We start from the raw sequence: 23,592 nt of genomic DNA, 5'->3' as shown, positions 1-23,592 counted from the left end.
TCGTGATGGTGGTCTTAGGTATGTCGGCGGGCTCGACAGAAATCTGGTGGTACGCCTTAACTAGGTCGACTTTGCTGAAAATTGTGCAGCCGTCGAGGCGCGATGTAAAATTTTGGATGTGAGGTAGAGGATAGCTGTCGTGGACAGTCTTGGCGTTCAACGCTGGATAGTCCCCACAAGGACGCCAGTCACCAGGATCACGCTTTGGCGCCAAATGCAGCAGGAAAGCCCAAGTGCTTGATGACGGGCGGATAATGCCGAGCTGCAGCATGTGGTCAAACTCCCGTTTAGCAATAGCTAGGCGGTCTCCGAACAGGCGGCGTGGTCGAGCGGCTGCCGGTGGACCCCGGGTGACGATGTGGTGTGTCACCGTATGTTTAGGCGGCTGAGTGAGGTTGCACGGTTTAGTTAACTCCGGGAAACTCGCCAAGATTTTTTCGAACGGTGAGGAAGGTATCAGCATGCGGATGGCCATTGGAGCGATGTGGGACAGAACTCCCGAGATGGAGAGACGAGTCTTACGATCTATGAGGCGGCGCCGCCGTACACTGACGTCCAAATCAAAGTATGAGAGGAAGTCCAAGCCGATGATCGGTTGAACCACGTCTGCGATGACGAAAACCCACCGGTAAATGCAGCGAAAGCCGAAGTCGAGGGTGAGAGATCGGAGCCCATACGTTGCTAAAGACGAGGCGTTGGCAGCACGAAGCACTTGCCCCTGTGACTTTAAATGATCAGCCTTAGTCGGGGGCACAACGCTAATTTCCGCGCCCGTAGCTATAAGGAACCTGGCGCCCGATAGCTGGTCCGTGACCATGAAAAGGCGGCTGGGACGAGAAGGGAGATCACACGCCGCCGTCAGTGATCCCGGCAGGCGTTTCCCTGCCACGAACATGGGGGTGTACACTTCGTGGCTCTTTGTCGGAAACGCTGGTGGTACCAGCAGAGGGGTGGAGGGCTGGAACTCCGAGCATCTCGTATGCGTGGAAGAGCTCGACGACTGGAGCGAGGCGAACGAGTCTCCTGCAGGGGGCTCCAGAGTGCGGCAATGGAGACGGCGAGTTCGTCGATGTGGGCCTCAAGGCGCGAAATCACTGTGTCTGTTGGTGGTAAGACAGCGTTGACAGGTGGGGAGGTCGCTTCATGAACCTGATCGGCGAGCTCCGCCAGGCGGTCGAGATTGACGTCGCCGGCCGCCGCGAGGACGAGGCGGATTGGCTGAGAAAGGCGTTGGAGAAAGAGCTCGCGAAGCAACGCTGAATGAGCAGAGACGTCGTGTTTCCCAAGAAGCTGTCGCATTCGGCGGAGTAGTTGGGGGGGGGGGGGCGCATGTCGCCAAGGTCCCCATCTGCAAGGAGCTGCTGTAGGCGGACGCGTTCCGAAGGCATGAATCGTTCCAGCACCTTGGTTTTAGGGTGCTGATATGGCGTAGTGTCCGAGGGGTTGGAGAGGACGTCGGGGAGCTTGCTGGCAACGTCAGGAGGAAGGACGGAGGCTACGTGGTAGTAGCGTGTCGTTTCCGAGGCGATGCGGTACAGGGAGAATTGCGCCTCGACCTGATGAAACCAAACTTGCGGGTCTTGTGGCCAGAAAGATGGGAGACGCAGTTGCACGGCCGAGACGTCCTGCGGACGTGAAGCTTGTTCGGTTGAGGGTGCATTCGAGTCAGTCACTGTCTTCGTCCGGGTCACCAATTGTAGGCTTATGCCACAGGAGCGAAAGAGAGACACGCCTGAAAGATAACCGATGCCAGCCCGGAACGTGAGCCGTGGCTTCACGTGCCACGGCCTAGCGCCTTCTTTATTTTCTTCTGTCGCCATCGCGCGCTTTCCGGTTTGCGCGCCGCCCGAACGAGGGCGCTACACCTGCATTACTGCAGATGTCTCGACTGAGTCAAACGTCTTCTCGTAGTCTATGAATATACAGGCGTTACGTGATTGATAGTATGCATATGGTCTACTGTGCAGTAGCCTGTACAAAATCATGCTTGGTGTTTTGGTTAATGAAACTGCAATGTTGCCTTTGGTTTATTATGTATTAGATTTGTAAACAGTTCCTAGAGAACGGACAGTAAGCTGATCGGCCTGAAAGCTTTCAAGTCTTTGACTTCTTCTTTCTGATGGATTATTATATTGTAAACGTTATCCTAAGATTCTCGTACCTTTACCGTCAAAAGGCACTTCGTATACAAGGAGGCCACGTTTTCTAACACAAAGTCTTCGCCAGCGTTCAGAAGGTCTGTTCTTACATTATCCTCACCAGAGCCTGTGTATTTTTGGATTTGTTCTAGGGTTTTTCTTACATCCGCGGTAGTTACTGATGGTATGTCGAATTCCAATGGGCTATTATTGCTTCTTAAGATATCGACCTGGCTGTTTTGGCTTCTATACAGTTGTTTGTAGAACTCCTTTGCTACACCAACTATTCTATTCATATTGGTTATGACGTCGCCTTCCTTATTAGTTATTGCATGCATTCAATTTTTTTTCTATACACGAGTTGGCCTCCGCAGCTTTTAGCTTTCTGCCACTTTTTACAGCCTGCTTAATTCTCTCCATGTTATACCTTCAGAAGGGATGTACTTTTCGCATATTGATATACTTCTAAAACACGGACTTCCATCGCGCAGTCTTTTATGGTACTAGTAAGATTATTGTTCACTGCGTCAGCGGTAACGTCGCTTACCTAGTTTAGAGCCTCGAATCTATTGTGATGCGAGATTCTTAACTCCTGTTTTTCCTCTCACAGCTAGCTCACTGTCTTCTTGCGTATCCGTTTTTGTTTTTGCTTTTTGTTAAATTTAGGCGAATACGAACTTCTACCATGCTCTGTTCACTGCATTGGATCTTGCCAACTACACGTACAATCTGTACAATGCCTGGGTGGGCACACAGATTGAGGTCCATTTCATTTTTACTTATTCTATTGGACTTCGCCACGTCCACTTCGGTTAGCCCGTTTTCTGGAGAAGGTATTCGAGATCCGTAAATTATTACGTTTTGCAAATTCTATTATAACGCCCCTCTGGAATTTGTAGACCTGATGCCATGTTTCTACACTGCATTGGCTCCGGCCTGTTTCTTGCCTACATTGACGTTATTGTCGCCTATTACCATAGTGTACTATTTCAATACTTTATTTAATGCTGGCTCTACGGCTTCATACAAGTACTCATATTTTACTGAGTCATCTATGTGAGTAACATTGAGTGCAAAAGTTGGCCTTGAGGTTTATATTCACTAAATACACGAGAGATTATGGAGGCCGACGAAACGCAAATGCTGGGTGATTGATGTATCCGCATGCCTTCGCATGCTCTTACTAAAAGAGAAATAGAGTTTCTGGCTTTGACACAATAGATTGTGAACTTGTGCTGAGCTGTGGCGTTGTAACCATATAATGAGATGATGATTATCTTGCTGCGATGCAATAGGGTGCGTGATCGCGCGGTGATGTTCTGTCACAAATATATATTTCCTGCGTTTTCGCTAATAAAATTTCAGTTCAAGTCAGCGCTTTTTCTGTCCTTGTCTCTTCTTTTGTAGTTAAATTGTAAATACTCGTAGTCTTGCGCTGTGCAAATATGTTGATTCCCAATCACCAAAGAGCCCAAGCATCAGTCTTACCTGTCTACATACTCGCGTTTTTTTTAGTGTGTCAGTTCTTCGCGACAGGGCCCAATTGAAAAAGCTAGGTTATCGATGAACTGCATTTCGCTTGAAATTTTTATATCTGCTGTACTATGATCTCTACAAAATACAACGTGAAAACTACACAACTGAGCCCCCACCCATGTGGTCTGATCGTACAAACCACCGCAAAACACTCATGCAGTCCTTTTATTATTCCGAATATACATCAGTATTCCCTTTTTCCACATGCTATATCGCAATGGAATAAATTACCCGAAGGAGTAGCGAACGCTAGCAAAGCTGAATCGTTTGTTCAATTTCAAATAAGCTTTTGTTTGATATGTAAAGTACTTTTTATGCTGGACAGCTTTGTTGCAGCTGATTCTCGCGTTCTTTTTATGCATATTGTTCATCTCATGTGTTAAAATACCGCACGTGCATATTTTATCATTTATAATGTTGTGTGTTTGTTATTGTGGTGCATACTAATTCATTCGTTTTTTTGCGTGTTATATGTGGTTTACTAAAGTTTTCGATAGTTCTGAGCTTCATTTTTGATATAGTTTTTGATGACATTTGCACAACTGCTCGGGCACGAGTAGGGCCTACCGTACTTGTAAATAAAATAAAATTACTTACCGCATACTCCCGGCCCACGTGAGCCCAGGCAAGAAGGGCAAAAATTACAAATAAAACACATATTTTAAAAGGAGTGAAATAAACATCTAGACACATACATTTTAATTTGAACTTTACGCATTACAATTTAATGAGGTTCATCGAATCAACTGAATCAATCAATGATATTGGCAGTGCATTTCATTTGTCGACTTTGCGAGGAAAAAGTCAGAAAACTTGAAAGTGTTCTTCTTTAATGTGGTGTTGAAGACTCACAAAGATGTTGTCTGGTTTACCTTGTTGCAAGCGGTCGCAGATATGTAGCTGATATATGGTAATTTTTTAAAGAATCCCATTGCAAACGGCCTTTAAAAGATGCTCTATGACGAGTTAAACAAATAAGTCGGCTGACGTATCTAGTGAGCTAGTGAGTCATAAAAATTGAGACAAGCACTTGGTAACAGCGTTCTCCACTTAGTACGAGGTTCGCAAATCATGTGCCTAAGCTTCATTCAGTTTTACTTGCTTTATGGTGTTTATGATGACAGCCAATAAAGAAGCAAAGAAGGAGGAAGGACTTTTTAGAGAAACTTGTTTCAGCGTCACCTTGAAGGTGACGCGAACGCCTCCTAGTGTGTGTTGTACTGCGCAATTATCTCGAAGACAGCTGCTGTTGGTCCCAGGACAATTTCTATATGCTATACTACTACAAAAAAAAAACTGCAAATAGAAGGACTAACAACTTGAATTACCTGCTATAAAAAATCTCGCTCTTCTCATTGGGCACCGAAAAAACTGAATTTTACGAAGATGTGTTCTTTCACTACATGAGATGACAAATGGCATCAACTGTGAAATACAATTTTGGACAATACAAACTTATTGACATGAAGCATCGCATGAAATCACATCATATCCGTGGAGTTAAAGACGATGCGTGTGGCAAAGCGTCTCCCCGTCCATCCATCCGTGCATACGCCCAGGCGCCCGATCGTGTTCGAGAATGCAGACGGCACACGGGTAACACCGGCGAGCCGCGAACCAAGGAAGCCGAGCGCAAGCAACTTCAACACGCCCGCCGCTCTGCTTTTTTCATGCCCCACCAACAATTCGCCACGTACGGTGACTATCCAGGAGACTGAGAGAGGCACTCATGCTCTGCGCACTCAGGCAAAGCGCGCGCAGCAGCCAGCCGGAGAGTAGCGGTGATTGGGCGAGTAGCGGCAGAGTAAGGCTATCAGGAGATGAGACGAGAAAGGGTCATCCATTTCTTTGACCTCCTTTTTTTTCTCGTCTCTTCTTCTCTCGGTTACGTGTGACCAGTGAGGAGGTTAAACTAAAAAGAGCTTCACCCTTGAAATACAACATACAGTTACCCAGAACACCACCATAGTATAAAACATCAGGTATCTGTTAGGCTGAAGATTGGACAAGCACGATGGCGAAATTAGCAAGTATTCACACATAGTTCAGCACGTTAGTGGTTTTTTCAGCGTTTGTAGCCCCGTTAGAAGAGACCACGATTCTAGCTGAAAGTCAAACCACGCGCATCTTTTCAGAAATCTATTATATCATCAAATTCAGTAATGTAAGTTAGAAACCATTTCCTTGGTCTTTTTGGCCCTGAGATTTACGTTCTCTTTGCGGCTGTCAGCTTTAGAACAGCTAAATAACTTTATTATTATTATTAATATTATTGTTATTTCTGTATTATTATTGTTAATGTTATTTTACTTTAATATTATTATTGTTATTATTGTTAATAATAATATAGCTAGACTAGCAGACTAGACAGCTAGACAGAATAGCTAAACTGAAATTTATGAACTTAATGGTTCATAACAAAGTAAATATTGATGCCACAAACTTCATAACAAGCTTACAAACACGCCCTACCAGACATAACCATACGAAGATGCTCACTGAATACACCTTCCTTACTGACTGTTTTAAAAATTTATTTTTTCCATTGACCATAAGAGAGTTGAATAACCTTCCCTTACATATCATAGAAAGCACATCACTAACACAGTTCTTAACTGCACTTGAAAGCGTACCTTGAACCCTGTCAGATAGTTCTTTTTTTGTTGTTGTTGTCGTTTTCCCCCTCCTATTGATGTATGAAACTACACCTGTCACAGTTCTTCATGCATTGTCTCTCTTACTTTTTTTCTTTTCAAATACCAGAAACCCCACAGTATGCATTTGTCGCCTCGCTCTAAAGCACCACTGTGTAAAAATGCTTACACTAGAGTCTCACAACGCTTTTTCTTTTTCTCTGTTTCTCCTTTTTTTCTTCCCTTGCCTACGGTTTTATTATGCGAGCCTGTTTTCTTTATATGATTGTGCCACTAATCGCTCTTCTGTTGCACTATTTTATAACTAGTTGTTGTTTCCATTGTATCACAATTTGTGTTATGTTGTATTCAACTATTGTATATGCCCTCCTGTTTTGATCCCTTTGGGATTGGCAGTATATACAAATAATTAAAATAAATACAAAATATTATTATATACCTAAGTGTAATAAATATAATAGCATTAATTGACTTTATTATTACTTTTATTCGCCCTTTACCAGGCAAAATGCCGTTTCACATTCTTCAGACAACAGAAAGAGACGTTGGAAGCAAGTAACTGGCGTAATTGAGCAGCTATAAAAGCGAAGTTCTGTATAAACCGGCTGAAATAAGAGGCGAAGCCAAAGAAACTGTGTTCCTCCTTCGATCTTTTGGGACGCGGAAAGTTATGGACTGCAGCAATCTTGTCAGGGTCGGGCCAAATTCCATTCTTGCTAATGACGTGTCTGAAGAACTTTATAGATTTTCTAGTGAAAGAGCATTTTTTATTTTTTTATTTTGAGACTGGCGCCAGCAAGGAACGTCAGAACTAGATACAATCGTTCTAAGTACTCAAGAAATGTAGACGAAACAGATAACAGATAACAATATCATCCATGTAGCAAAGGCAAATTTCCTACTTAAAACCGCGCAGCCCAGTGTCTATCATGCGCTCGAAAGTCGCGGGCGCGTCGCAGAGCCCGAAAGCCATCACGTTGAATTTGTATAGCCCATCGGTGGTTGCGAACGCTGTTTTCTCCTTATCGTCTTCATGCGTGGGGATCTATCAGTACCAGAACGCAAGTCGAGGCTTGAAAATAATTCCGCGCCTTGTAGGGGGTCAAGGGCGTCGTCAATGCGTGGCATGGGGTACACGTCTTTGCGTGTGATCTTATTGAGCGCCCGGTATTCTACTCAAAAATGCACAGAGCCATCATTTACAGACCAAAACAAATAGAGACAACCAAGGGCTAGATGACGGACGGATGACTTCCCATTTAGGCATGTCGGCAACGTTTTCTTCTGAAATTTTTGTTTCAGTTAGAGACATGCGGTAGGGTCGGCGGTGTACTATAGATGTCCCGGCTGCTTGAATTCGATGTGCTGTGTTGGTAGTGCGGCCCAGCGTAGACCAGCAAATATCGAAAGAATTTGCGTTTTTCTGTCACAGTACAAGCAGCTGCTGCATTTGGGAAGTTGTCAAGTCACTGCAAATGGTGGAGGCAATGGCAGAGAAAAAGAATGCTCACCGAGAGAAGGGTCTCTGAATGTGATGGCATGAAGTGACATGACAAATACAGTCTCGTAGTCGGCAACATGGGCCACAGTATTGCTCTGTGGCAGTACGATCTTCTGCGGTGTAGAGTTTACGGCGGTGACGAGTGCAGATTCATTGCGAAAACGAACGATACCGGACGGAAAAAGTATGCCTTTACTAGCGAAAAGTGGTGACGGAGAGACCAATACATCGCTGTCATAGATGTCTTTGGACGTAATGGTGAGAATTCGCTTTTGTAGTTGCAGCTGTTCGATGTCTTTCGCAGCGACCAGACGAAGTGGCTTCTGATTGTCATCGTGAAGCATGTAGTCGGTTTCAGTAAGGGTAAAGATGCGTTGTCCACAACAAATAGCTACTGAAGCAGATGATAGGAAATACAACCCTAAAACTAGTTGGTGAAAGCAGCGGGATAGGATAGCAAACTGGACATGATGGCGGATGCCGTCGATGAAACTACGTTCAGTGTAAAAAGCGCAAGGGTGAATGATATTGCCCTGGGCAGGAACTAACGTGCGACCAACGTAAGGCGTAATTACTTTTTTTAGTTGTTCACATAAATCAGCATGTATAACAGAAAATCTCGCTCCCGTGTCCACCAGAGCACCAACACGCACTCCTTCCACTTCCACAGAAACCATGCTACACGGACCTGATGGAGGAACTTCAGTTCAAAATTAAAATGCACATATTTTTCCGTAATCTACATCATTTAGTTTACCGAATGACTAACAGAGGAGAATTATACGTGCCAAAATAGGGAATAAGAATGGTGGAAGGGCGAAGGCGAGTGGCGTCTTGAGTTCCGGCTGTTGCGTGGTGCATTCGATGATAATGGAGATTGGGACTGGTGTGGAGCAGATGAATAGCGCTGACCTTAATAAGAGGCCCCAGTGGACCAATGCCGTTCATGCAAGTCGTAACCCCGACGCTCATCTTACAGGCGCTTTCGACAGAAACGAGATATGTGGCCTCTAAAGCCACAGTAATAGCAGACAGGGTGGGACGAGCGCCAGGGTGGAGAGTACAAGGCGTTCGGGGCACCTGGAGAAAGCATGGTCAGGCGGGTCGAAGAAGGGTCAGGGGGCATAGAACGGTAGTTGGCCAGGGGAGCGGCGGCAACCGATGCGTAAGATGGTTGCGGCAATGTCACGTGTATGTCGCTCGGAGGCGTGACAGCAACTCGTGCGTAGGTTGATATGGGGCGAGAAACAGGTAGCTGTACGAGAGCATGGCCGGTCAGGGCCAGTCAGGGTCAGGTCTATGAGCTTCAAACCTCCTTCATCGCGGTCAACTGTGTTTACCGCAATGAAGGAGGTGTAAAGCTCCCAGGCCACGATTCTTCGCGTATAATGTCCCGGATGAGGTCACGCAGATGGCTATGAGACGTGGAGTGGTGGTCGCCAATGTCCGGTTGGAGATGAACGGAGTATAGCACATCAAGGCACTGGCATGTCGCGACGACGTCAGCGATGGTAGCTGGATTTTGCACAGCGAGGGCATTAAAGGCAACCGGTCAAATTGATTTCAAAATGTGGCGCACTTTGTCCGATTCCGGCAAAGTTGAATGGACACGCCAGCAAAGTGCGAGGGCCTCATCGATGTAGGAAGTGTACCATTCGCCGCGATGTTGTTGGCGAGTATCGAGTGTCCTCTCCTAGACGGCGAAACGAATAGCCGGTCTCCCAAAAAAGCGTCGGAGCTGGTGCTAGAAGATCGCCCAGTCGGTTAAGTCAATCACGGGGTTGAAATGTCTTCGCGACTCCGGTTGGACAGAAAGAAACGTAACGCAGTTTGGCAGCTTCATCCTACCGATTGGGGGCACTTACTCGGTCGTAGTCAAGTCTTCTACGTCTTCTACGCGAAGACCAGCATAGAGCGAGGGTTGACGCTACTGTCCAGTTATACAAAGAGGAGGGGTGGCTTGCAGTGGTGCATGGTTGATAACATCGGCGCTGGCAAGCTCGTTCTGTGACAAGCTGCCGGACAGTGCACGCAGGCGGCGGCCTGAACGAAGCTCCATGGCTTAGATCGGGCTGCGGGAGGACAGAGGACCAAAAATTCACATCCACCATGTTTTAAGTCTTGGTTGCGACAGCGTTTATTCGAGGGAACACTTCACAATATGAACGGGCAGAGCCTTCACACAGACGAAGACTAAGACGTTGATCCACAGTGGCGGTGACGACAAAGAAACAAGCAGATGATGCTGATTATGATCAAGAAAGGATGATGACGAAGTAAATAACAAACGCCCACAATAACATTAATAGTAAGAATGATAATACTAATAACATTGTTAATTATAAAATTAGTATAACCATTTGTTGCAGCCTTCCATTGGTTGACTCTCTTGCTTTCTGGAGTTTTATCTGCCTTTATTATCAGTCGGGCTTAATTCCCATCTCATGAACTAACTAACGCGTCTTACCATACAAGAACGTGGTATACCAATTTTCACCAGTCACATGTGGCATGGGTCATTCAGAGTATATCAACCTAGGCTTTAGTACTCGACAAGCGACAGCGCGAAGGTGTACGTGTGGCGGAGAATGCGATGACATTTTGTCTTGACGACCCACTCCAATAGAAGCGATTGCAAAACCATTTCAATGCAGGGATTCTTCAATTCAACCTACCAATCTACCACAAAAGCACGCCTGTACTTCAATATGTTTCGGGAACAGACCAAATACCAACTTACTGTTAGAACAACACCAATTGTGATATGAAAGCTTTAATATGAGTGTGATAAACAATTCATACAGACTGTTTTCCTCAACAGCCTATCGTCGAGCGTTACTACGTAACGCCAAGAACTGCTACATTTGACAAGCTCGTCATTGACCGATATAACGCACTTCACTCTAATCGAACTGACTTCGCTGCTCTCACTAAATGTCGGCGTTACCTAAGACCAAGAGTGCTGGTGATAATCAAGATTGAAAATTAGGCGTGTTTAGTGTGCAACAAGCGCCCACTACACGAGGTGTAGTTGTCACGCTTGCAAGCGCATAAATTCTGCAACACTACTCTAATCACACAAATGCGCCTGTTCACCTTTTGTTCAAAGCAAAAAAGTACACCAGAGGCTGCTACGAGCTATCTGCTTTGCACGAAAGTGGTTCCTACACTATTGCTATCCTAAAGATTGAGTTCTCGGTCAGTGATAGTGGGTACATGTCAACTGAATTGCGTACCCTTTACACTACAGAAATCGGCTGCCAGCGTGAGCGTAATCACAACCTGGTCAACGCGTCCAAGTTACCGCAGCCATACAGCAACCGCTCCTGATTGTCTGAGAATATTTTAAAATGTTTTGGGATATTTTCTGAAAAGGTAGCGCACGTGGCTAGAACGCAGAGCCAATTCTTCCACTAATGTGGTCCCCGAAAATAGACTTTGAATCCTTGATGTCACATGCACGAATGCCGAGGTGTCCTACCACGGATCATATTGCTCGTGTCGCCACCATCTCTGCACTGCATTCATTGATCGCACTTAGACTGTTGCTTTCCCGGGCGAACGTTTGTTCGAATGAAGGTTATTGTATATGCAAGTTTTTCTAAAACCTTTATTATTGACACAACCATGTGATAACAATATATTATTTTTTGTTTGAAGTTTTATTAATATTAATATTATTATTATTATTATCATCACCATCAAAGTAACGATACATAAAATAAGGCAAATGTTTTTCACACTAAGGTCCCATAGGCCGAAGACTGTAGGGGGACCCACAACGAAAAAGCAAGGAAAAAAGTTGCATTGGCAAATGGCAAGACGAAATAGTTTAACAAAACAATGTTACATAACAGGGTATATAGCAAAACAACGAAGCAAAAAACCATAGTAACAGACACAAATACAACAATACAAACGCTGTATCACAAACCAGATAGAACTACGTAGAATAATATTTATAATTTTAGTAGATATAGGTTGAAAAATTTTTTGAATGTGTATAGGATAGCTAAAGACCTTATAGCGGGCGGAATACAGTTCCATAACAATATGACTGTGATTGACGATGATTTTAAGCCGTAATTAGTGCGAACTCGTGGTAGCAGTAAAGTTATACTGCGAAACGAGTGTGGTTAGTGTTTTTTAGCAAGTCATAGTTGATGAGATCAAAAAGTAGCTGACGGTAAATATATTAAAAACAAAAATGTACAATGAAATTAAAATAACTTACTAATACACAGCATATTATATTGTTTGAGCAAAGAAATAGCGTTAGAAAGACGAGGGCTGAAAGCGATAATGCGGATAGCTTGATTTTGTATGGGTTGCATAGATGAAATGTGAGATTGACAGGTATTCCCCAAGGTATTTACGGTATAGTTAAAATGACTATGGATAAATGAAAAGGAGAGCGATAATAATAAATTAATACAGAAGTATGGCCTAGCTTTAATCAATGCGCGAATACCAAAAGCACTTTTTTTGTCTTTAAGTCTAACAAGTGTTGAGCAAAAGTAAGGGTTATGTCTAAGCAAAAACATCAAGAAAAAACAAAAATGCAAGTACAGATAGTATTAGGGGCCAATGTTACAGCAGCAGTAGTTAAAAGTTTTTGAGATGATTTGAAAACCATAAACTGAGTTTTAAATAGGTTTAGAGTTAGGTCATACTTGTTGCACGATAAAGCCACATCATTAGGTGCAGAAATTTGTTTTGGCAATTAAAGATGGAACTATTTGGGCTTTACACGATGCTGTGTTGTCGTCAGTGTGCGACACACAATGTGCAGAACAGAAGACATCGGAGGATCATTTATATAAATAATATATAAGAGACGGCCAAGAATGGACCCCTGTGGTACACCTTAATTAGTACTCTTAGTGTTAGAGTAGGAGCTTAGTGTTAGAGTAATTGGCCGTAAAGACCACGTTTGTTTGTTAAACAAATAACTTCTTAAAAAGTTTAAACGTGGTTCGGTGATACCGTAAGATACTAAACTATTGAAGAGAATGGGGCGATGGAGCGTGTCGAATGCTTTTTTTAAGTCTAAAAATACTGAACCCGAGAAGTTACCGCTATCGATGGAATGCTTAATGAAGTCAGTCAAAGAAAGCAGAGCATGGTTAGTGAAGCTTCCATGACGAAAGCCAAACTCGGAATGCTTTATAAGACTAAATTTCGTATGGTAAGCAGTAAGCATTAAGAACCTTTACAAACAGGTGTTCAATAAGTGTGCTTACTAATACAAGAATACATATAGGCCTATTATTTTTTTGGCAGATTAATTTTATGGTCATTTAATAACCTTTGCATGCTTTATTGAGTCAGGAAACGAACCCTTAGAGAAGATGAGGTAAATATATGGGTTAAGGGCAGGAAAATGATATGAGCAACAATCTTTAAATGACACGCACAAATGTTCTCCAAACCAGGAGAAGTACTTTTAGGATTGCGAATAGCTGATACTATTTCGTCAGCAGAAGAGGGGAAGAGAAAAAATGAGTGAGGTAAGCGTGGTAACCTAGGCGAAGGAACATATTTAGAAAAGGTGAATGACGAACATAAATACTGATAAAATGAATTATAAATATCGTCAGAATGACAATAAGTAGCGTTATGGTCAGTGATTATCGCTATCGGCGCGTTGATTGCAGGTAATTTAAGAATTCATTAAACAGTTTTTACTGTTTTTAGAATTGTTTTTATTCTTCGAAAACTTTTTATTAAAATAAAGTTTCTTCGCATGTTTTATCAGAGTTAAAAATATTACAACGTTTTTAACGAAGTGGTAAGTTTTATTAAAGGATTGTCTCTTCATTTTTCTATAGAGATTATCCTTTTTCCTCTTGATCGTTAATAAGGCAGATGTCATCGAAGGGCTTTGAGGCTTTTAGTATTTGTTGTTATGAGCGAAAATATGAGTACTGGCAGAAGTAGCTTCCAAGAACAAAAATGAAAATGTGTCAACCACTGACTGTGAAACAGCCTATGAGCTAACTTTGTACCCGTCACATTTTAAATAGCATCGATCAAACTTACTTTGTCAAAGCGCCTGGTAGTAAAGACTGTGTTCATTCGAGCTATAGGAATATCAAATGTGATGAAGATTAGATAATGATAGGTAAAGTCGACATCTACTACTCCGGATACTTTAGGCCTGAAGTTAGAAAAAAAACATCATCGAAAAGAGTGTTAGAGCCACGTGTGTTGAATCTGGTGCTCGAATCAATGAGGCACAATTACCCGTGCCCTGAATGAATGAATGAATGAATGAATGAATGAATGAATGACTGAATGAATGAATGAATTCATAGACTTTATTTAAATTCCGGCAGTTTTACCGGGCGAGGTGGGGTAAGAGGGGATTAAACCCTGTCCCATCCCACTCTCCGTCGATTATGATGGCTGTGCCTCAGGTGACCGCTCGAAGTCTTTGCACCCGGGCGGCATATTCAGCTTGCCGTACGGCCCAAAGATGGTCGGCGAGCTCGTCGCTTGTGAGTGCCGCCTCCCAGCCGATCGGCAACAGTGACCGCCGCCGCGGCAGAGGCCGGCCCCTGCCCCTGCGATAGAGCGTACAAGGAGTTTTGTGTGGCATGACCGCCTCGCCACCTGATACCTTCCGCGTTGCCCGTAGCGGCGGCGCTTCAGTTGAATAGTACTAAAACAGCCACGTGCAGTAACTGCTATGGGCTTCAGCTTCTTCGGTGCGCTTTTTTGATACAGATGTCTTCGTACCTGCCCATCATAATGTCTAGCACATGTTGTCATAACCCTTGAAATATAACGCGCCAATCTGCTGAATTTGCGCCCCATCAAAGTCCATATGAGAGATCGAGAATTATTTAGAAAGGGCATGTCTTATTACGACTTCTTCTGTTTTAACTCTTTCTTTGTTAGTGAGGTGTCTACAATATTAGGAATAACTGCACCGATTTATTTGATGTTAGCTGTGCTCAGAAAGCTGTGAGATGAAAAAACGATATACATGTCAAACGCTCGGAAACCCAGGAGGCCGCGAAAATAAAGAAGGAAGAGGAAGGGATTCTGAACCCCCTACACAACGAAATTTTTTCATAGTTTAAGTTTTCAGGGTATACCTAAATATTTACACGTGTTCAGAGCGACCACAAATTGCCAAAGTTAGTCGTTCTGCTGTGCCCTCCCTCAAAAAAAATCCTTTTTAGCCCTGCACCGAACGTTTACAGACACAAACACATACACACACACACACACACACACACACATATATATATATATATATATATATATATATATATACATATATATATATATATTTATATATATATATATATAGTAAAGAAATAAAAGAGATTACTTAAGAAAACAGTTGTATACTCTACGTTTCGGCCGTGCCACGGCCGAAACGTAGAGTAAACAACTATTGAATTTTCGTAAGTGTGCTGCTTTATTTCTTGATTATATTTGCAACGGACCCACAGAACTTCTTTTTTTAATCATATATATATATATATATATATATATATATATATATATATATATGTATATAAATATACATATATATATATATATATATATATATATATATATATATATATATATATATATGTGTGTGTGTGTGTGTGTGTGTGTGTGTACATGTACAAGTTAATTTTCTCAAAACATAACGCACCACTGCTTACCTACACTTTTGGCACTTAATAAAAACTACATCTATGTTACTGAACATGGACATAATTTTGCTGGCTTGGGACGGCGTTACAGCAATAGAACATTATGACAACAGCACAGTTTAAGCTGTCGATACAAAATGAGAACTGCTTTTAGTGAATTTACGGAAATGAACAAACGGGCAATATATATATACAACTCGTACTTTTCAATTTAACACCTTTCGCATAGAGTTCTTCCATAGGAGGTACAGGCGTTCCTTCAGCTCCGCTGCCTGATTCGGGCTCCCGGAGCTTGCATAAAGAAGCAAAGTGAGCGCGAAAGCATGCGGTTAAAAGAATGAAGCCTGCAGAAAGCAGTAATTATCATCTTTCGCAAAACTAGCACGATTAACTTAGTCGTCACCGATATAAATGTTGTCACAACGTTACTTATACTTGGGTTTCTCATGAAACAATCGAGTGCATGTGGACTTATATGAGGAACAGTACTCTTGATATAGAAACTGCCCAGAAAACGAGCGCATGATTTAATTGCAGTTTTGATACTTATCTGTTTGTAGTTCACCAGTAGCCACTTATGATTTAGCGCAGCTCAACGCGTTACTTGAGTGAGAAGCTGGGCGTATTCGTGCAAATGTCGATTGTATATTTCTTTTTTTGTCGGCAGGCTCTTGAAACTATGAATGTCTCGATGCAATTTCGGCGTGCCTGCAGATTCACTCGTGCACCATGGCGCTTAGCAGGTGTGCATTCTCTGATAAAAGCTCAGAAACGCATTAAACGCGCTAAAACAAGCAAATACACGCTTTCGCAGGCTACGACACGCATGCTCCCAATGCAGACGCTCTTGAGATCTTCAGTACCATGACACTACAGCACCACTGCTACTCTCACTCACCGGAGAATCAGACGCGATACGGCGCGGCCACCTCGTTCACTCCACTGCCCCCTTCTAGTACACTGTAACCGCGCGGTGGTGGCAGCAGCAATTGGCCTCGCCGTTTGTCCCTGCTTAACATGCGTCGCGAAGTGAGCGGTGGCAGTGACGTTAACTTTTTCACCACACTCCCAAAGCGTGTGCCGCAGTGTGGCCCTTTCCCAGCACACTTTAAACGCGTCCGTCGTGTAATGCCTAGAGATTCGAGGATGTGCCTGCCTGTCTTGGACTTGGACAATTGCTCGTATTGTGCAATGTTGTGCGCCTCGATCAGTTTGTCCAGGGTGCTGTGCAGGCACAGCTCAAAGAACATGTTGGTGCTCGTGTTGACAGGTATGCCAACTGCCTTCTTGATGGCCTTTCGAATAATTCAATTGACCTTGTTTGGTTCAGACTCCAGTCCCCCAGTCCCTACCCGTATCCTAGAAGGCAATCCTTATAGGCACTGGTATTATTCGAATGAGAATCTAATAGGATAATGTTGATATTGCCTTCTAACAGAGAGTTTTTGTTCTCTTAGAATGTATTGTTCAGGATGATCTCAAGAGCCGATGGGAACTGAGATAGCGAATAAGGTACTTGATAGATACAATCAATACCAAACTTTCTTGATTCTGTGTAAAATGAGGCTGCTCAATATCTATCCAAACTGATTCGCAATATGGAGTGACAAGTGAAAGATCGAATCTGTGACTACAAATATTATTAGAAGAAATGAAAATAGCTGAGCCACTATGGGCGTCAGGCACATGGTGACCATACTCAGAGTTGTACGACGTAAAAATATACAAATCAGCGTCGACATCGGAAAGCCTGAATTTCGATATACATATGAATAAAAAAGGTTGTCTCTAAATTGAGTGAGATCACTAAGGTTATCGTGATTCCTTCGCAAGCTACGTGCTTTGAAATGAACAAGAAAGCGATGTTCATGAGAAAGTAATGAAATAAATTCGTCAGCAGAAAAGAACATGATTGACAGATACTTTTGAACAACAGAAATCGATAGGTAAAATTAAAAATAAAAAGGTCTTAAAATTAATAACAAATAATTTGGTCGAAAACCTGAAGGTTGTTCTCAGACTTTATAATGAACACTTGGCAGCAACTAGTCTGACGAGTCTTCATCTGGCTGTTGTCCGTCTATAAGAACTGCCAGCTCCTACCCTTCTTCGGACCTAGTGCCTTTGAAAACAAACGTTTGTTCTCGAAAGTAAGGTTATAATTTACAAACACTGCCGCATCAGTGGAACCAGAAAAGCCAATTCGGCCAGTACGCAGACGGGCTTTGCGAGCACTACGCACAAACTCGCCTTTCATGTCACGGCAACAAAAGTGAGCAGTATTGTTCTTCTCAGTGAAATTCGTGGCCACACGATAGACAACGTCCTAGTCAGAGGGAGAAACAAAGTACCTGATAGCATCGGCAATGGTTTTCACGATTGCAAGGCAGTTTTCATTTTGCGCTACTGGAACTCCCTGCAGAAATGTAATTTAATCAGTTTTCATCACGCTTCTGTCACTTTGATAAGAAGAATTTCTAACAAGTACACGAGGTTTACAACAATAAATCTGAACTCAAATCTTTTTAACATTTGTTAAATAATATTTTCTTTTATAGCTTTCACAAACTGAAACCAACGAAGTTTTTGCAAGGGTTGGCCAACCAGCACTCGTCGAAAACCTTTATAAAAACGTGATATTTTTCATAAAGGCGCATTCAAATGTTTTCAACTACAAAAAAGAACTCCTCGTCTTAACTACAAGGTAAGCAACGAGCTATATTTTCGTCATGCCCTCTTTAAGCGAATTTAATCGAGCTGCTTAGGAACCACGCATATCTTGTTTTACAGGCGAGTCTTGAAAACTCAAAATGGAGCTCTTAGTAAGGGTGAGTATAAAAATTGTGCTTGTAGTGAAACTTTGCGCAACCTTTCATTTCGCAGCGGCGTTACAGGTATACAATTATATATATATATATATATATATATATATATATATATATATATATATATATATATATATATATATATATATATATATATATATATATATATATATATATATATATATATATATAGGATGGTGTCAAGGCAATGCGTAAACTTATTTAAAGTAATTCAATAATACTTTCTGAATAATTTGGACGAGAGACCTATGTTAACACAATTCTGACTAGGGGGCTTCTACGACACACGATTATCTTCAGATTAGTTGAGGTGTTGCTTCACACACGCTAGCACTGACCAGTTTATTTCTTTTGAATAAATAATATGTGGGGTTCAACGTTCCAAAACCCCCATATGATTTCTAGAGACGCAGTAGTGGAGGGCTGCAGAGGTTTCGACCACCTGGGATTCTGTAACGTTCACCCAAGTCTGAGCCAACGGGCTTATAGCATTTTTTTCTCCATAAAAATTGCCGCCGTCGAAGCAGGGATTTGATCCCACGGCTTATGGGTCATCAGCCGAGTACCTTAGCCACTAGACCATCATGGCACGGCTTTTATTTTTTTGTGTCTATTCGCTGTTTAGTAAATTTTACCTCAAAACTGAATATTGTATTCATGAATGATTTAATTTTGGATGCCACTCAATAATGCAGAAGATAGGCTGCCGCCAAAAGATGCCGGGCTGGCTAACCGCAGCGTCACGGTCATAGGCACAGAGGTTGTAGAAAAGCGCTTGTTATATCTCACACTTTTTTCTCAAGGTATTCTTGGTAATGCGGCATAATCGTTACTTCCGCGATTAGCTCATGCAACGCGTAATTTCTCTGATTAGGATTTTGATTTTGTAGGTAGCCGGTGGATCTAGCCTTGTATGAAGTTCAGGCAAGTGCCCTGCCCGGTTTTTTCATTGCTAGTTGTATCTAATGTCCTTTCGTTTGTTTGTTTTTTTAACTAAGCAAGGGCAGACGGTTTAAAAAAAATCGCGCATAGCACCACGTGAGCCTGCATAAGCCGGAGGCCTCTGTGATATGCCACATGAATTATTGTGCTGGTACTCGATCTCATTGCACCATACCTCAAATCGACCACCCCATTTAGCACGTTTACATTGGCCCAAGCTTCGGCTTCAGTCATAATACTGCGATGCGCGCCATCCTGGCCTGGCAGTAACAACGCGTTCTCAGCTTACATTCGCCCCGAGGAAGAAATATCGCAGCTGGGCTTCAGGGACGCACGTCGTGCGCTCTTTTGACATGTCACGGAATGGTGACCTAAGCTGCACTCAATCATGCAGTGGCACTCTTTTGGTTGTCCCACCACTTTCTCTGACTTGGCTCTCATAATTGGCTACTACAGCTGGAACAAACTATTTGCTTTGTCTTGAAGATGGACATCAGCTATCGATAATGTACCAGCAAGCGTAAACAAGGTTGCATACATGTTAAACACGGCTATAGAAGCCAAACGTCAAGAGACATAGTGCACGCTCTCTTACACCGACGTACGATAAACTTTCGAACATACTATAAGGGTATACTTTACTTTTGTGTAGTAGTAATTCCTAAAAAGAGCGATCAAGCATCTTTCTTTTTTTACGTCATAGCTGTTTGTGGATGTCCGCCTAGTCACGGAATACAAATTCACAGGTTGTCGAGCACCAGAAACACGATATCAATTTAAGTAAAGCGTAAAATAGTTACAGTTCTTAGTTACAGTGACTCAACGTTGACGCTAAGATTAGGGGGCGGGGCAGTTCTACCAGTATCCAGTTATGTTTGTGCGTTTTTAAACACACGGTTGCATATGCATATTCTTAATCTTTACCCCCCCCCCCCCCGCACGTCCCGTCGGCGACGCCAATGAGCGGTTAGGAGGGGGGTGGCAGGCACTTACGCAGAGATGTGCAGCTTGAGCCACTTATAACGACACCTGTTCCTGAGTGTACTGCCATTCTAAATTTCTATATGCACACTTCAATTTGCTTTAGCACTAAAAACGTGACATATCACACTCTGCCACAGCACTGCCCCTGTGCTCTTTCCCCTCCACGAACCTCCTTCGATATCAGAGATTTTGGGAAAAACTCAATTTTGTGGCTTCGATCCGGTAGGTCAGGTGAGTTTGAAACCCCTGCTTTAAACGTACAAAATGCAGCTGTGTAGATTTTTACTTGCATTTGTACTGCTTTGATTTTTTATAGATGTGGCCTATTTTGAGTTATATCGATTATATGTCATTCATTATGCTTTTATTGTAGGTTTCGCAGTCAAAGGCAGCATATGCACACCGAACAGCATCGCAGTCGTGCGAGATGATGGCACATTTGCAGCAGTGAATGAAGTTGTCAAATTGATTTTGCATACGTAAGTATGCATTGTAAGAATCATTTTCAAGTATGCCTTGTGGCAGTTGCATATACGAAATCGTACTCTGCCTATGGTAATCGAGTTTGTGGGCATGGACCTATTTCTGATTGCGTATATGTCGGGGCCCGCAGCCAGTCTTTTGAAACAACAAATGTGAAGAGAAGGCCTGACGTGTATATTTGCACGTGAGATACACATAATGGTAAGTGTTTCTCTTTCATCTTCTTACCTTTCTCTTTTATTCCCACTACCCGATCGCCCGTGCCGTCTTGTTAGATAGACAGTTAATGATAAAAAGTGACGACCGTAATCATAGACAGTTACAAACGGCACTTTTCTCTATCTGTTCATTTAAATAATCACATAATAGTAGTAGGTATTATGGTAGTTTAGTCTCTGTGACATATTGAAATGGGTGTTAAATGTTTGCATCACTGGGTTGTATGTTCGAATGATCACAAGTTCGATTGAACAGCATACGCAGCATATCTTCTTCTGAATAAGCTCAAACTTAAAATGACGTGTTTGAATAATCCTTTGCAAGTACTGAGTGCGGAACTGAGAGAAGTACCTCGAGTTTCGAAACGACAGAATAAAGAATAAGGATAGCCTGTTTCAGTTTGGTATTTGATGCAGAATACTTCGAGCACTGTTTTATTCCAGGGCCCACAAATATTTCAGACGCATATATCCATCACGGAAATAACGTCTAAAAATATCACGGATTTGAAGACAAATTATGAGCCATTGGGACTTTGTTGGTTCATAAACCAGCTTCCCCCTGTTTCTCGGCGGGTCGAGAAACCAGGGGCAACTTGGTTAAGCAGCTGGACGTACAGCTCGGGCCAGTAACAAGACGGCTGTTGCTCTTAGCCTGCCGAAACCGAAGCCCACAGGCCCTGGGTCAGAGTTCAGGACCAGAAGGCTAAGGTTCCTCAGCGGGAACACGACAGCAAGAGGTCCCAGCCGGTGGAAATCTTGGAGGTTTGGGCCCGACAACTAACGACCCATCTTAAATGCCCAGTCTGGTGACAAATTTACACTTGCCACGTCCACTTCAGACTACCCTAGCTCTTCTTCAACTCAGATCTTTCTTGAACTATGGCCCATTTCCCCGTTTTGATTGGCGTTGCTGATGTGCCATGGTTACCAGCCATCGGTTCCTGGAATCTCCATGACGACTTCGAATTGTACCACTTGCACGTTGATCGCTCGCGCGACGTGTTTTCGTGCTCGAAGCTACTTTGACATCGCTCTCTGCCTCGGTCACAATTCGCATGCGTTATTCGTTCTTTTTCTGTTGCCCATTTTCCTAGGAGTGCACCTAAAGGCGCACTCCGCTGATCACACACTTAGAAGTGTGGCAGTTTGGGCTTGTTGGCATGACGATAGCGTGCATGACGATAGTTATAGTGCGAGAACAAAACGACTACACAGAGAGTCCTTCGTGTGCTTCTTGTCTCTGTGTAGTCGTTTTGTGCTCGCGCTATAACTATGGTAATCACACATGTTATGCAGCGGTAGTGTGCACAGCGTGGACTCGGTTAAAACAGGCATCAGCGCTGATGCTGAAAGAACGGTTTGAAGCGAAACTTCGTGTAGCGTTTACTCGAGTAAACGTTTGTTTGAAACACAAAGCCACGGGAGGCTGGTTGGGTTTTGTGTAAGTTTCATCACACATAAACGAGCCAAAAATTGTTTCCATACGGCGTGCAATGTTCGGAAAACTCCAATACGGCGTCACTCACAATCATATGGTGGCTTTGGAACATCGAACCCCACATATCAATCAATCAATCAATCAATCAATCAATCAATCACACGACATGTGGGAGACCGTTGCAGGTGGTGGAGGAAGTGAAGCGGTAGAGAAAGGTATTGCGAGCGAACGCAGGAGTCATGAGCTGAGGGCGCTGCAGCAGGCATGCTGCGTGTGAGAGAGAGAGTGACATCAACGGCCAGCTGCAAGAAAAGCGTGCGAGGGGAGCGTAACGTCAACGCGAAACTAGGTCGAGGCACACTTGCCACCGCTCAATTTCTAAAAGTTCATTCGAGTGCGAAAACACGACACGATCACTCACACACGCAGACCCCCATGCATCAAACACACGCAGCGCTCACTTCCAGTTGAATTTATTCAAACTTCGAAGGCTTGAATATATACAGGACAAATTGTGCGCATACACACCATAGAAGGCTAACAGCACACATATCAATACGTACAGTTAATCAATGTCATAGCCTCCGAGCGATAAACTGAAATTCGCTTTGTAACAACGATAATAAAGGGGCGCTTACACAGTGATATTAATTTTTTTTCAATGAAAAAGGCCTCCAACACTTCACGTGCAGTTTTACTTGCGCTTCTGCCTAGAATCTTTGTCTCAGAAAATTGTGTGTCACAACCACACGAGATGACACGCGCAACCAGGTGCGCATACTAGTCATTTGTTTTTGTTAATTTTGGGGCGTGTTTCCTTATTCGTTCATTAATACGCCATTCGGTTTCGCCAATGTTCATTTTTCCGCAGGATATGGGTATGGAGTACACAACCCCCATAAAACACCTAACAAAGGCCCTCTCATGATTCTTCTCGAAGCCGCGCTTCTTCCTATCGCACATACGTTGGCACAGTCTTCCTATTTTTTCAGGTGCAGAAAACACCATCGGTACGCCGTGCCTGGCCGCGTCTTTCCTGAGGTTGTGCGAGACCTTATGAATATATGGCACAACTTGGGGCCTAATCCTTAAGGGCTGGGCAGAAGTGATCGCTTCCCGTGTTGCACGTTTAAACTTCTGCAGAAGTGATTCAGCAGCGGCCGTAATGACCGATCGAGGGAACTCACCAGC

The 23,592-nt window shown here is 43.2% G+C and overlaps 1 protein-coding gene across 3 annotated transcripts in view; it reads left to right on the top strand.

Moving 5' to 3' along the window:
- The window catches only part of LOC119167582 (uncharacterized), a 212,831-nt gene that overhangs the window by 71,188 nt on the left and 118,051 nt on the right, over positions 1-23,592 (top strand). For all 3 annotated transcript variants that reach the window (XM_075866089.1, XM_075866090.1, XM_037419085.1), the window contains exons 4-6: positions 18,046-18,191; positions 18,278-18,315; positions 20,633-20,738. In XM_075866089.1, coding sequence (XP_075722204.1) covers positions 18,046-18,191; positions 18,278-18,315; positions 20,633-20,738 — 290 coding nt within the window. The remainder of the gene's footprint in view (positions 1-18,045; positions 18,192-18,277; positions 18,316-20,632; positions 20,739-23,592) is intronic.

This window comes from Rhipicephalus microplus, chromosome 6 (assembly GCF_043290135.1).
Source record: "Rhipicephalus microplus isolate Deutch F79 chromosome 6, USDA_Rmic, whole genome shotgun sequence".
In the NCBI taxonomy this organism is placed as follows: domain Eukaryota; kingdom Metazoa; phylum Arthropoda; class Arachnida; order Ixodida; family Ixodidae; genus Rhipicephalus; species Rhipicephalus microplus.
Note: the sequence above shows the minus strand (reverse complement) of the source record. Positions and strands in the feature narration are given on the sequence as shown.